General features: G+C 32.2%; 2 protein-coding genes across 6 annotated transcripts in view; one reads left to right on the forward strand and one right to left on the reverse strand.

Moving 5' to 3' along the window:
* ssp3 (short spindle 3) overlaps window positions 1–11,604 on the reverse strand; it is a 43,345-nt gene extending 31,741 nt beyond the window's left edge. Inside the window, exons 1-10 of one of the 5 annotated variants that reach the window (XM_018448976.1) lie at window positions 11,462–11,604; window positions 9,859–10,082; window positions 8,408–9,717; window positions 7,332–8,074; window positions 6,767–7,247; window positions 6,429–6,611; window positions 6,090–6,341; window positions 5,566–6,012; window positions 5,375–5,484; window positions 5,169–5,292 (exon numbers count right to left, since the gene is read on the reverse strand). In XM_018448976.1, the coding sequence (XP_018304478.1) occupies window positions 5,169–5,292; window positions 5,375–5,484; window positions 5,566–6,012; window positions 6,090–6,341; window positions 6,429–6,611; window positions 6,767–7,247; window positions 7,332–8,074; window positions 8,408–9,717; window positions 9,859–10,069 (3,861 nt within the window). In that variant the 5' untranslated portion in view covers window positions 10,070–10,082; window positions 11,462–11,604. Of the gene's footprint in view, window positions 1–5,168; window positions 5,293–5,374; window positions 5,485–5,565; window positions 6,013–6,089; window positions 6,342–6,428; window positions 6,612–6,766; window positions 7,248–7,331; window positions 8,075–8,407; window positions 9,718–9,858; window positions 10,083–11,111; window positions 11,156–11,325 lie in introns of those variants that run through there. The other 4 variants (XM_018448974.1, XM_018448977.1, XM_018448973.1 and 1 more) reach the window with 4 other exon arrangements.
* On the forward strand, window positions 11,221–15,383 carry LOC108723313 (uncharacterized). Its single transcript, XM_018448979.1, has 9 exons — window positions 11,221–11,285; window positions 12,280–12,354; window positions 12,699–12,803; window positions 12,900–12,965; window positions 13,045–13,160; window positions 13,375–13,650; window positions 13,766–13,973; window positions 14,047–14,267; window positions 14,348–15,383. Exons 1-9 carry the CDS (start codon window positions 11,229–11,231, stop codon window positions 15,345–15,347), a joined length of 2,124 nt encoding a protein of 707 aa, XP_018304481.1. The 5' UTR covers window positions 11,221–11,228; the 3' UTR covers window positions 15,348–15,383.
* Window positions 15,384–15,954: the final 571 nt, after the last annotated feature.

The following is a 15,954-nucleotide window of genomic DNA, read 5'->3' on the forward strand; positions in this document are numbered from 1 at the left end:
CCAGCCAATCTTTTTTTTCAGTGGATACACTCGGAAACAAGAAGCTCGTATTCCTCGTGAGATTCGTGAGTCCTTAATTTCTTTTCTTCTATCTCGCGGTTTGTACACATTTAATTCGGCGCAGCGCGATCCCACTTCGATTGCACCTTGGCCGCATGAAAACGCGTATACATCGGGAAACACGGCAAATACAAGCAGTTATAAAGATAACGCGGAAGGGCCCCGCGTCTATAATCCCCACTTATCGCTGAATTTTTAATTTGGCGAGTTTTTATCACGGTCGTGCGCTTTACGACGTCTTTTTCTGGTCCATTTAGCAACGAGGTAACTCCCTCGCTTCTATTTTCTTGAGAATCCCGAATCGCATATAGAGACAAGCCTGACCAATAATACCGTACGGTCTAACGATAAACGGAGCTACACGAAAGCATTGCCTATACGAAAGCATGAGCAATAAAGGGTAAAATGCCAATATAAAACAGGTGAATTCGTCCCGAATATCCGCTTAAGCCGAACGGAATTTTGTAATTACTGTAAGATGATGATAAAACGAGCACGTGTTTCTTAACTGTTGTGTTGTTACAAGTGTTATCATGTTAATAAAAGTACAGAGGAAGTCCGAGTGATGAAAGAATAACGACACACAAAATAGAGGCATGTGAGCAAACCTTCATTTTTATTAATTATACTGTTCAAAAATGATTTTTTTTTTTAGTACAGGAACGAAAGTAATCATTTCCTATTATAATTTTTTGTGAGTACTGAATATGTAATTTTAATTGCGACAAAATTTGTTCAACACGTCATAAATTGTAATCATAATATACCAAATTATATTAAAAATTGCAGCTCTTTTTGCAGCTTGAGCAGTCAAAAACAATACTATCATCATTAAGTAAATAGTTTATACATATCATAAAAAATATAGTTACACTAAGAAAAAAAAGTTGAAAGTGACATTTTCTTTGATATTTATTGATTATAAAAAATTTGACTGTGATAATGAAATTGTAGCTCATTAATTGTAAAAAAATAAAACAAATTATTGGTTTATTTGCTAGGAATAACATTTTATTTTCCTATTTAAATATAGTATAAGAATTTATTTCAGATGAATAAACATATCTCACGAATAAATTTTTAAGTATCTTTTTCTCAGTGTAAATTTTATATCACAAAAAGTTAAATTTTATACGTCTTATCTCATAGTAAAAATAAAAAAAAGGGGGATCAAAGATATATGTACTACGGGCACTTTTCTAAAACACGTATGAAGTAGTGGAGGATATTTTACGACTTTCTCGGAGCTATTTTTGCGAATGAACTCCTCCTCGTCCGATGAAAGATTCAAGTATTCGAATATCATCCGTCATCGGATGATATCGTAAAATCGTGAAATCTCGTCAATCGTCGACGCGGCAGCGAGAAAATTGCAGCGCGCATTTCATATTCTAGGACGTGCGAAGAGGTCGTTGAAAAAGCGCCTCTGATAGGCGGCGGAGGAGGAAGAGGAGGAAGAGGAGGACGAGACAAAAGATTAGGCCGGGTCCTCGAAATCGGGGCTTGATGGAAGTGGGAAACAGAAGTACCCCACGCACACGCATTCTCCCGCGTGGACGGACTTTCCTTTCACTCTGTACAACCCGAGCTCCATCCGCGTGCGTGTTGTGCGTGTATGCGCGCGAGCGCGAACGTGAGCGTGAGCGAGTGCGTGATACGTGCGTGCGTGCGTATCTGTATGTGGGTGACGTCACTAAAAGCTCTCTCGCCGCTAATGCATTTGCGGAGGGGGATCCTTGGAAGAGGGGACAGGAAGGAGGTGGCGCCAGTGCCGTATCTATGGAGCGTGAAGAATCGATGGCGAAATCACGCCGATGAATTCCCGTCGTTGGCGAAGCCACGAGATGATCGGCTGGAGGAAAAAAAAAAGGTAACGCGGAGTCTGCTGTAACCATACGGTTGAAAGCATGAATCTTCGCACTGAGAGAGATGCGGCTGTGGCCACGTAAATAACGGGAAAAAATTCGAGAAAAAGAGAGAGAGAGGAATTCCTATTACAAATTCCAGATAAAAGCATGAAAAATGAATGTGAGTTCCGTATAACGACTTTTTATATTTCTTTGATAGATTTCATCGTGTCTTCTCTTGTTGTTGCACAGAGATACCACACGCATACAAAACGCCGCGCATTTGCGCAAAAAGGAACAAAAAATAACGATCGATCGCAGTAATTATATTTGTCGTTTTGTAATTAACTGCATAAAGCACTCAATATTTCATCGACATGTAGATATACAAAATGACACAACGCCAGACGCATGTAAATCGAATTAAACCGAACTATATTGTTTTGCTAACCGCGCACACCAAGCCGTGATCAAATATTTTTAATTAATTGAGCCGCGAATCCGAATGAAAAAGAATAAATATATATATATATTAAAAAAAAGTGAAATTTATATATTTTAAGTCTTAGTAATAACTAATATGACCTAAATTTCAGAAAGAGAACCTTCAAAAAATAATATCAAAGCACAGAGACAAAATATCTATTGTATATAATTTCAATCAATTATATAATCGTTGCTTAATTCATGATTTTATTATACAGAAAATTTTTTATTGACGTTTGATTATGATATCGTCACTATTGTAATTATCTAAATCGACATCGATAATAGTAGATCCATGATTAATCCTTCACCAATAATGCGCAGTCTTTTAAGTCACGTCGGTATTTTTATTGTAAATTTTTAAAAAATAAACAACGAGATTTGGTATCGCCTCTTTAAAAAAACTTGATATTTAATGTTAAGATTGTGTATGTACAATGACGTCAGTATCCACTTTGTTTCATTGCAACGATGAAATCGTCTGTGCCCTCAGCAACCCATATACAAATCACGTAAAATTTTGTGTAAATAAAAAATTTGGATAATTTTTTCGTGTTTTATATCTTTTCGTGACGCTAATTTCCAAAGTATAGAATATAAATATATAAGTATATAAAGAAATATATGAAGAATATAAGTACATATAAAGAAATTTTACTTTTAAAATAGATTTTTTGGTATTTTACGTCATTTTTTACTTATGTAATTGCAAAAAAATCAATATTTATGGAGATATATCAGACAAACATAATTCACAAAATACTCGAAATCACAAATTGTGATAAAAAAATTCACATTACTTGGTGGAAGGTTAATAAATGCAAATTTAGCGTATTGCTCGAATGCGATCATTGTTGCTATTAAGATTGATATTTTTGTACAGCTTTTCTATTATTCAAACTTCAAGTTCGTTTCTCGAAATTAGTATATTGTATTTCTTTTATTTATCGGGGAAGCAATACATGGCTAGTGCGACACTCAAACGAGTTCGAAAAGCAACCGCGTGACATGAAATCATGGATCCCCGAGATTCTTAATCCTTATTTTGACAAGTCGGACAGAATGGACAGGATGACAGGGACACGTCGTCTTTACCGTCATCCCTTTCTTGTCCTCGAAACGAGATAAAAAAAAGAGAAAGTAAAAGAGGGAGAAAGAAAGAGACAAAACAAGCTGTAATCTACATGCCTATCTAACACATTAGCTCGCTTTAGAAGACGATGCTCGTTATGTTCGTTTGTGCTTGTTCGATGCAGATATCACCGTGTACTTTGACTCGCGTCCTTATTAAATAAACTTTTATTTGTAAGACTTTCAGACAATTGATGGAAACAAGCAAATAATGCTACTCATCTATTTTTCTAAAGATTGATTTATGATATGATTCCACACATTACTTTTTTAAATAAACCAATCTCTATAAAAATGGACGGGTAAAATTTTCTTGTAACTAAATATAGAATGGAATTTCGTTGTCTATTTAATTACAACCGAATTACAACCATAATCCGAAGCTCATTAATGCTTTGACATTGATGATTAGTAGAAAACAAGAACTTTTATTGTTACGATCATATTTGAACACAAGTCAAAAATAAATTAAGATATATCGCGATTCATTTTAAATTAAAAAATTAATTCTTTTTTATTTTTTTTTTAAATTATATGTATAATAATATAAATTGATAAATAAAATATTTTGAAAGCTAGATTCAAAGATTCCTATTCGGATAAATTGGTTCTCTTCTTCCCAGAGGGCAGCACTTACCAGATAAAATACCGTCGATACCGACTCAAATTTTATATAATATGAAGTTATATTATAATTATATTAATTTTATATATTATATGAAGTTATATTCAGAATGCAAAAAAAACGGCCAATTCTAAAATTCTAAAATCAGAATCTCTTACAGAAATACAAAAAAACTAACGTGAAACCTGTATCATGTATTGGAGATTGAGATCGACTTCGGTCAAATTCAAATTAATTTAATCAATGATTAATTTATCAAGTAAAATATTTGTAATATCTTAATGTGAAAAACTATCAATTTATTGTCATTAATTTTTTGACAGACGAAAAGAAACATTAGATTAGGTACAATTTTATAATAAAATTTTGTTTTAAGCAATTCTATTGGTTAATTATGGGTTAATTGATATCATTCTCAAGATTACGAATTGAAAATTAGATTTCAAATAAAAAGGACAAAGTAAATTAAAATTAAAATTACCTAATTGAAATGTGATCTAATCCAATTAGTGCGAAATCTAATCTAATTTTTCGCATTTTAATTTAAAATATTTAAAGGTATTGCCTTAGAATTCATTAGTATGACGAAGAAAAATCCAATCGAATAATATATTAATATTTAATAATTCTGGTGTTGATACGATAAAATTAAAAAATACATTAACGAAACACAGAAGTATCGAGAGAGTATGACTTACATTTAAAAAATGAAATACTCTTATGATCAATATAATGTACAGTTAATTCAGGCTCGGTTTTTTTCTTTGTTAACTTATGATTAGGTTTAACCTGATGCTTTATCCCCAATGAACTTCATCTGTGTTGATGTCATTGGATGAAACATCAGATTGAGCTCAACCACAAATTAATCAGATAATGAAAAATTAAGCTTTAGAATCATTTGTTTTTTTTTAATTTGAAATTAGGTGGAATTATCTACAAGGAGTACATCATACAAGCAATTCAAAGAATTCAATAATCACGTATTATTGACTTCCTTAAAGTAAATAGGAACTTACCTCTAAACGTTGTAGAAGTAGATCTAGTATAACAAGAATTTTGTTGCTTAATAAAATAGCTTCTGTGCTTTCCGTGTTTCCACTGACCCCTGCCTTGTAAACTCGGCACAGCGATGTAATCACTCTAAAAGATTTTATATACATGTGTAAAATATCTCACAATATATATTAAAAAGTTTATTATACTTAATATATAGTATACTTACTTATTCGGTAAAATGTGAGATGCATTTTGTGTATTTAAACCTAAATTCAATAAATTCGTTAAAGTATCAAATCCATTCAAATATCTGAAAGTATCTTGATCAAGTGGACACTGAAATAGAATAAACGGGACATAATTATATTGAAGTAATGTAAAGAACAGAAAGAATGTTATTATCTCTATAGAACCTACCGATTTGGAGAACGCTCGAACAATTTCCCCTAAGCAGCGTTCCAAAGTAGCCAATGCTATGTTTGACCATGCTGATTTGGAATGATTATTATATAATCTGTCTAATTCTTTCAAATTCCGCCGAAATTTGGCTTTATTGGCCGATTCGACAGATAAATTTTGATTAGTCTCACTTTTATATTTATCTTCCCATTCCTGTCCGCGTGAGCTCATGCGTTGTTTTATCTTTCTGCACCGGCGTTTCAGCGCTTTTTGCTTCTCTTTCACAGCCTTGCTATTGTTTGCGTTATTATTATTAACTACGGTGACAGGAACGTCCCGTATCTGTGCAATATTAAAACGCTGAAGTTCATCTCGCGATGGCTCACGGTTATCATGCGCGTTTCGTACTGCCTCAAGATGCGTCTTTCCTTTCAAGTGACTTAGAAGATGCACTTCATTAGATATCTGTAAAATACACAAATGCAATAAGTCTCGTTAAAAAGAAAAAAAGATCACGCTGCGTAATTATGCGGAAAGCTTACAATTGTGCCACACAGAGAACATTGTTTTTGAGCAGGATACGATTTGAGAGTAGGTGGCACTTCCTCCGATCTTAAAATTGACGATTCAACCGCACGTTGCCGAATGTGCTCAATGTTTTCCACATGCCGTCTAGCGGATTCTTGCTGTTTTTGCGCTATTTTCTTCTGTAGCTCTTCCTGATTAGCCAGTTGAGCTGCATGAAGTGCCGACAAGCGTTCTTCGCGATCTCGTGCTTTTTCTCTCGCTAGTTCCTACAAAGTTAAAATTGGTAACTTAAAAATAATACCTATAAAAATGAAGATATCTTGATGATATATAAAGGATAATAATTTACATACTTGTCGTTCTTTTTCTCTTTCAAGTTGCATTTTGCCAACCCTTTCCTCACGTTCTCGTCGTGCCTGTTTCATTTTTTGTATTCGTAACTGCCGCTCTGCCTCCAAAGCCCTTCGACGTTCTTCAGCTGCAGCTTCTTTGGCAGCTTTCTCCTCTTGTCGCCGTTGACGTTCTTCTTGAATACCCTGTACAGTAAACCCCACTTGTTAAAAATATAATAGTAATATGTGTTATGAGAATATTATATATAATTCTACAGTTTAGAAAAAAAATCTTAAATTTTTTATTAAAAATTTTATTATTAAAACATCGTTATCTTTTGAGGAACACATATATATACCTGTAATCTCTCTTCTTGTTCTTGACATAATGCCATAAAATCGTGTCTCTTATTTTGTGCCTCCAGTTCATTGATAAAAGCTATTTCCTTCAACTTCGAATCTTCATCATGTGCTTTTCTTACTATTTCTAACAAATGTTGTGTTCTGTTTTCTTCTGCCCTCTTAAGTTTCATTTCCATTCTGATTCTTTTGTCCTCTATTAACTGATTCTTTGCACTTTTGACGTCTTCCACTTTGTTCAATAATTCTCGCAACCGTTGCGATTTCTCCATAAGTAGCTTTTGACGTTTGTGTTGAGCACATGCTTGTTTTGCTTGATATCTTCTTAATGTTTCAGGAAGCGATCTTTTTCGTGATGGAGATGAAAGTTTCTGATGCAGTTCTAAAGCACGTCCGGGATGGCGAGCTACTAATGCACGCAATTGTGCAAGAGTATCGACTCGTTCCGCCCAAGACATTCCTTCTAACATATTTCCATACCTGTATTAATAAATATTCATTGTGTTAAACTTTAGTAATTCTATCAAGACACTAAACAATACACTATGCATAACTTTTATATACCTATCTTCTAAACTAATATCATCAGTGACCACACTAAGCGGTACTGCAGGCTCGTCTTCCATTTCGAGAACCATTTCACCATCCGTTTCATCTGTTTCAGTGTCAATATCAATTTCGGTGGACTCCAACTCCAAAATCTGCCGTTTTAAGGACGCCTCTTCATCTGATAGCTGTTGAGATCTTTGAGAATCTGCTTCTTCCGTCTTCCTCTCTTCCTCTAAGATAATTCTTTCCCTCTCTGCCTGAGCGGTCATAAACTGTTGTATACGTTTCTCAAGTAATTCTGCATCATTCTTAAAGATAGCTGCGATTACTGATGTCGAATTAGTATCACACAAACTTATTGTGTTCTTTTTAAGTGTGTCTTCAAGATTACTCTTAATCGTAGATGTTATGTATTCTCCTTTAACTTTCTCAACCTCATTATTCATATTTTTGCCAGTTTTACCTACAATACATTTTTTCTTTTGTTTGTTTTCATCAGGAGTGTAATTAGTTTTCTTCAGCTTCTCTGATGGACTTTCTATTGATAGAGCTGGTAAAGATAGAGCGGTACTTGGTTTATGAAAGCGTGTAGACATATTCAAGTTATGAGTGCTTCCTCTTCTGCAACGGTTTCTTACTGTTTGCCAGCCATCGCTTTCATCTTTTAACTTTGGAGATACTGTTTGCTTGGTTAAAACTTCTACTGATCCGTTCATGTCTCTATTTTGATCTTTTTTTAAAGTATTTTGTTCTGATAACTGAAAAGATATATTATATTATTTATACACAATATATTTAAATTAGATTATTAATTTAGACTGAAAAAATATATATTCATAATAAAAAGAGGTAAGCTAATATATAATATCGATAAAAAAAAATTTACTTTATATAAATACATTACTAACCATAAATTAGTAACAAAATCACAAAAAGTTTCACATAAACAAAGCAATTAATAAAACATAAAAAAATATATATATATGCATGTTTTGTATAAATTCTCAAACTTAAATTCTACTTTTACTGTATCTATAATCTTATAAACAATATATAATAGTTTAATAAATATATTGAATTATATAGAATACCTTATTTTCAGGAGTTTGAAATCGTCCTCTCACAATAACAGATGTTCCAGGCCTTCTTTTACTTGAGGCAGATAAATTTTTATCACTTAAACAAGTTTTACTTCTAACAAACTTTGGAGTTTCGGAAATTGACGACTGTTCTTTGGATCTTTTTGTCTGCGACACTGTTGAATAGGCTGGTCTATCTGTGCTAATTATCACAGGATTTTTATCAATGTTGTTAGATGATGCATTCTGAATATCTTTAGTACTTGATTTATCGCCAATTTGTTTATTTATTTGGCAATCAACCTGATTTATCTTTTCTGAAGTACTCTGAACAATGGCTGTCTTTGTACTTAACTTTTCAGCATTAACATTACTTTCGAACTTTCTATTACTATCTTTTTTAACTTTGGTATTAATTTCATTCTTTCCCAATCCGTTATTTTTATTATACGATAATTTGCTATCCATACTTTTTCCATCTGTCTTACCATCCTTAACGTTCACTCCATTATATTCCTTTTGCATAAGTTCACAATTAGGACATGAACTCAGCTGAACATTTTTATCACTTCTACACGTTTGTTCTCGTTTTTCTACAGATAAATTAGAATCAACTAGTTTTACAATGTTGCTATGCAAACAGTCCTTTGTTTGTTTAGAAATATTTTTGACGTCCATTTTATTCTTCGAATCATACGTTACACTATCAATTAATGTCCTACGATCCACAAAGCTATTAGTTTTAGATTGTACTGTTTGTTTCACAAGAACTTTGTTAGATGTTTTCGTTGACATGGATTTTTCCTTATTTGCTATTTGATTTCCTGTCTTATCTGCTCCATTCTTACGTTTCTCTTTAATATCGGAAGAACAATTCTTGCAAACATTGTTTTTACTATCTTTTAACAATTTATGGACAAATTCCTCTTTAGCATGATTAACTTTATTGTCTGTTACAATCGGTTTATTTTCACATATGATTTGGTCAACTGGACTTTTGCAAACTGATTCTGTCGGACTTGATCTCTGCAAGGGACTAGTGGACTTTGGAATTATCGTTGAATTCCACATCCGACAAGGAGATGTTTTCCTAACTTCCCAGGCCAATGGAGTTCGTCGTAACGGTGGTGCTGAATTTTCATAAGCCCACTTAACTTTAAACCATTCTATTAAATTATGGAAGTCTCGAGTATAATTTTCAAGCACTAAAATAACTTCTTTGCACTCAGAGATATTTTCATCTTCATCGCACGTTTGATAGATACCATCGACTGCTCTTTGTAAATTCCCAAATAGAAACGCCCAGTACCGTGCCTGTAATTCTAAATAGACAGTATACGCTTAATTAAAAGTTGAATAAACAACATAAATTGCAAAGATTTATTTAACAATTAACGATATTCTAAACATCCATTCTGAATATATATATATGTATACGTAAAAAAGCAAGAAAATTGTCTTACCAGACTTTTTATCACGACCTGTAGAAGCAGACCTTACTCTTGTGGTTGGTTTCATGGATCGCTTTGTCGAACTTGATTGTATCTGTCTTGGTACACTGGGTGGTTTCTTTGTAATTTTCTCTACGTTATTTGTGCCAACGGGTACGTTAAAGGCTACTAAGTTCCTGGCTGCACGACCCTCCTCTTGTATGAGCAACCTGACATCTGCCATTTTTCATAAATTCCTGGAATAATGATTGACGATATGTGAGATAGGCAGATCTTTAACCCTACAAAGCTGATATAGATCCCACTCAATTATATCCCTCTAGAGCTGACGGTGGGTCTATTAGACTCATTTATTTATTTTTATATTATTTATAGTATATTTCAAGTTTGTATCTTGGACAACATCCTTGGACAGCAATAATTGTGGATAACAAAAATTCTGATAAGTAACAATAATTCAGCTTTAATTCTCTGAAATATTGTTAAGATAAAATATATATCATTATATTTGAATTTACTATTACTTCTTATATATATAATTCTTGTATCTATTATTATCACAATTGCCACTTAAACAAAAATAAAACATTTCAATTTTCTTACAAATTTAGATTGTTCTTATTAAGATAACTTAGTATTCATTCTTTTTTTATACTTTATATTAGTTACATCATTTTGATTCCTTGAAATTAATTAGTGCCTCTTAATTAACATACGTTAAATAGATCTCACAGATCCATGTCAGTAACTGTAGGTCTGTTTTTTTATTCCTGCAATAAACTACACTAGAACTCTCTTGCTTTCACAAATGTCAAACATATACCTATCTCACTTTACGTTCCAAAAGTACACTAGTTCAGCCACAAAAAGAAACAGATCTTATGTTACAAATTACGGCATCAGCTCCAGAGGGTTAAAATTGACAAACACGTGGCTATTTATCAAATGCGATTTGATAAAGTCATGGTGAAAGAAACCCTGACTTTAAATTATAACTTTAACTATGACTTTAATCATGACTTTAAGTCATGATACAGTCATGAGTAAAGTTCAGGAAACATTACAAAGTGACATATGTTATAATTCGCATTAAAAACCCGACAATTGTGTACAGAGTGAAATAACAGCGGCAAGCATTCAGAGTGCGAGTGGATAGTCTCGCGCGATCACGAGGCTCCGAAAATAAATCAAGGACCCAATCATCGCACTGGCATTGTAACAACACGCTTTACGAATGCCACTATGTTCAGCTCGAGGTTATATACCTAACGCAACGTACGCGCGAAGCTGAGAGATGAACGCGGTGTTTGATGGAGTGACGTTTACGCGACGACGACGTCGTCAGCTGGCTGCGACTAAACGTGCGGTCAGCAGCGAATTACATGAAAAATCGCCGCTACTTGCCGACGACGAGATACCGTTCTGTCAAACGACGTGAAGTGAGTTACGTTCTCTGTGTCAGTATCGCGCGTGACCCACCTTCCAACCCGACGATTACGAAAGATCGGTGGACGGCCGCCCGCACCTCGCGCGACTACTTCTCGCGAGTGACACTTGAGAAACGACGCATAATAACATCTTATGAAATCATACGTCAAAACGAATAAACATAGACCTCATGAATTCCGCAACTGTTCATTGGTCGCACTGCTCGCGATGGCATCGATGGCACTGACGATGGCGATGATGGCTGCACTGGAAACAGAGAGGCTCTTTGTTCTTTTTACAATTAGCTGAACTTCTTGCACCATTTATCTTTCCTCTTTCTCTTTCCACGTTGAAGAGAAAAAGAGGAAAGTGAACGGTGCATAAAGTTCAGCTGACAAGAATGGACCAATAAAAGAAGATTGTGAAATAGTGTAGAGAGAAACGTGGTATTACTTTTCTGTAGCTGAAGATTTTTATATATTTTTAATTTTTCCCCCTTTTTCTTCTTAATGACTAATTGTATGTCTATTGCATATATCTATTTCATTTTAAATACAAAAAGCAGAGTGTAGAACTACAATTAAGGAAACCTTACAAGTTTATTCTTCATAGCTAAACTTTTTGGTCTTTTTATCTTTCTTTTTTTTGCTTCTATTATATGCATACCAATTTTTTATGCAAAAAGTAAAAATATATCTTCATTTTGAAATGTCAAAAGTAAAATAAAGTATAGCCGTCTCACTCTACCTTATTGCACCAGTATTCACCAGAGTCCAAACTCCAGAATCTTAGGGTGAAAAAAGAACAGACCTAAGAACAATTACACGAATGAAGATGAATGAAGATAATTTTTTGATACTTCAAAATGAAGAAATAACGAGAAAATAATACTATGGATTTTTTAAATCCAATTAAAGGATTTTACAACTCATGAATTTACATTTCCTCTCTTAAAATAGAAATTTTTCAAGATACCTTGCAGTGTAACATGTGCTACTGTATTAGATTTATAGTAAACTAAATATATTAACGATGGAAGTGCATGGCATCGATGAGGAAGACGAAGATGTTGTGATACAAGTATGATAAATCCATTCCTTAAATTTCTTAAATTCGCGTGATTTAAAAAAACCATATTTGTTGTCCTAAACAAAGGAAGTTACGTTCATACATATTTTTTTGCCACTTTCCACAAAGCTAAAAATATTGGAAAAAAATTGATAGTGGCTCTTTTTCAATTTAATTAAGCGTATAATTTTCACTTTAGAGACATATTGATTTAAACAAGCTGCAGAGATAATTATAGGTTAAGAATAATGACAAGAACAAGTTTAGAATAACAGGTTACAAATAATGTATAATAATTAAGAGAATAATGAAGAACAATTATTCCCAAAAATTTAATATTTTTATCTGTATTACAGGGTAGTGCTCTTCATGAGCATCTTTCAAAATTAGGTTACACAGACTTTGAAACTGTACCTGTGTCTAAGAAAATGGACTTCAAACGAGGGAATTGTTTGAATATTGTAATAAACTTTTATATTATATATAAAATACATATACAAGAGATTGATAAATTGTATATAATATTTCTATGTATATAACATCTCTAATCTTTTCAGGATATTAAGAGTACTGTGAAAAAGATTTATACAAAATTATTTTCTCTTTATTCTTGGATAACACAGGTATTCGATTTTTAACAAGATTATATAGGTACGTTATATGTATTTGTTTCCTATAATTTGTTTTTTATATTGTTTGTAGGAGAAGAGCAATTCTGAAAAACAATTGAGTATCATTTTGAATGCAGAGGCTTTATTAAATGACCATTTTTCTGTAATTAATGGCTTTATAATCAAATGCAATAATAATTCTAAAAGGTAATTATATATATATAGAATAAGTCTAATAATTTTTTAAGTTATAATCATAATTTTTAAATTATTATAGAAGCTATCGAAAAAGAGTTTGTAAATCATTTTTGTGCTAAAATGTTTATGTTATATTTCTTACTTTCGTAGAATTTGCAAAATATGTGACTGATTAAAATTGATGTTTTTCATTTAATAAAAAATGAAATTATTTATTTTATAGAATAACACTGCAAGAACTAATTATGGCTGGAGCTGTATTAATCTCTTCAACATACGTTTCATGGTGTAAATACAAGATATTGCCAACATTATTTGTATCATTTGCAATTTGTTGCGTCGGTTATATGAAATATTTACGTTTTTATGCAACAAGAAATCTAAAACATGTCATATTATCACAAAATGAACTTTTTCTCACATGTAAAGACGGCCTTAAGATTTTACGACGTGATTACAAAATGAAATTGGATTCTGAATCATGTCTTCAACAATTTTCGTAAGTGTACAAAATCTGTATGAATTAAAAAAAATATTAATATTTTATATGTGTACATACACAAAGATTTAGATATAGACACTATTGTTATCCTATTTCTGTTTGTTTGTATTAGTCATTTCTTAGGTGAAAAGGTGCAGCATCTAGAATGTCTAAAAGATGCTTTAATAAAATTTATGGAAAATATTTCCTATCTATATTACAAATGTTCATTGTCAATCGTAAAATTACTGCCGCAAGATGCACTTAGCGAAGAGCTATTTACAAAATTCGAGTGTAACTCATTTGAAACATCTGGTGAAATCAACTATCAAACATTAAAGGTAAATAAATAATGAAATTCTAATATATATATTTTACATTAATTTTTACTTTTTTAAATATATTTTTTTATAGAGATTGTACAACACTTATCTTCTGGTACAATCAGAAATGTTATATTTATTAGCTATTGCATATGATAGCAATACTTGGATAAAATCCTGCCAGAAGATTCCTGAAACAGAATTAGCTCGTATAATTCATATTTTAACTAAAGAATTGGCAGTATATAAAGTTAAATTGTCAGAAATGGTTAATGCGTATCGTACTTGCAAAACAGAACCAGTTCGATATAAGTAAGTTGAAAGATATGTTTATTCCAATTGTATTTATGTTTATTACAATAGTAATATATTACAAGAGATTTTTTTATTAGAACCCAGAACAAAGCTAAATGGCACGATCCAACTGTCCAATTGGATTTGGCATCTTATAAACTGCAATTAGCCTATAATCAAGTTTTTTCAACGTTTAAAGATATTAATGATTGTATTAATCAGGACATTGGTATCGATAATGAAACAGTTGATACACTGATGCAAAAGTTAGATAAAGCGTTCAAGGAGATCGACACGGCTAAGAGCCTGGCAGAATTTGTCGTCCTATTGATGGCAAGATCAGGAATCAATGATCTAAGGAGCAGTCAACCTGTAATCGATGATACAACAATCAATCAGAATCCTGATTTGCCAGTAATAATCGATTCAGATCCACAGATCCTTGATGAGGTATTTGAAGAGTATATCAAAGAGGAATATTTAAAACCATTAGACGAAGATATAGATGAATATTTATTAGAGCAACAAAAATTGGATAAACTTTTAGCGAAAAATTTTATGAGCGAGTTGAAAGAAGCTTTAGTTGATAAACATAAGTCTATGTCTGAACGAGAGTCCAGGGCACTACAACGTATATATAAAAATATATCAAGGAATCCTGTATCGAGTACTGAGGATAACAAGGATTATCAAGTTACACCTGCTCCACCTCCAATGCCTCCTAACTACACATGGTTATCGTCATCAAGCGACAGTAATTTAGATCGCAGAAGAATGATTTCTCCTATTTATAAAATTAAAAATGATAATTCATCTGTCCATGAAAAATCCAATGAGTCAGATGAAAACGAACTTATAAGAGAGCTAGAACAAAACAACATTTTCACTAAATCATCCATCGAAGTCTGCGAGAATAGAGATGAAGAATCGGTTGCATCTATGCCACAGATTCTTCTTGAAACCCAAGCCATACGATTTATCACAAAACTACCACCACCTTTTCTCCATGAGGAAACGTTCATAGGAAGTGGTGAAAATTCTGAGGATGAGATTATAAACAATGTAAGTAATAGTGAGGAAAATAATGAGCGTGAATAATAAAGAGATAATTTTTATATTTTAAACTGATTAATTTTCCACAGCTCTCTCTCTCTATATACAATATATCTCTATCTTTTTTTCACCTCGTTTTAAATATTGAATGAAATATAGTACATTTATTTAATGATAGTGAAAAACATTTATTTACCTTACGATCCTTATTTTTTAGCCGACTATTGCACTCGTTTCTCTTACACTCTCATTATGTTTTCTCTACAATAATCCTTATATCATGTCTATCATCAATAAAGCATTAAAGATAGACAATCTATAAAAGTTCGCATAAATCTTAAAATTTAAATGATTACTTCATAATGCTATATTAATTTTATAATTTATTATTTTATATTTTGTAGACGTATGCATATATTTATGACTCAATAATAATAAATTTTTATTAAAACTGCAATTTTCTTGTATTGCGAGTTTGATTGTGCATACAAGTGAAAACTGTATTATTATACGTCATAAAAATATACATTCTTATTTACAAAGTATAATATAATAAGAAACTTAATATTGTATTAAAATAACATATAAATTAAATATATTTATATTGCATGATAAATTTTATATCGACAATCGATAATGTCGATATTTACCA

The sequence above is a fragment of the Mycetomoellerius zeteki genome, unplaced genomic scaffold (genome assembly GCF_001594055.1).
Source record: "Mycetomoellerius zeteki isolate Tzet28-1 unplaced genomic scaffold, Tzet1.0 scaffold228, whole genome shotgun sequence".
Lineage (NCBI taxonomy): Eukaryota > Metazoa > Arthropoda > Insecta > Hymenoptera > Formicidae > Mycetomoellerius > Mycetomoellerius zeteki.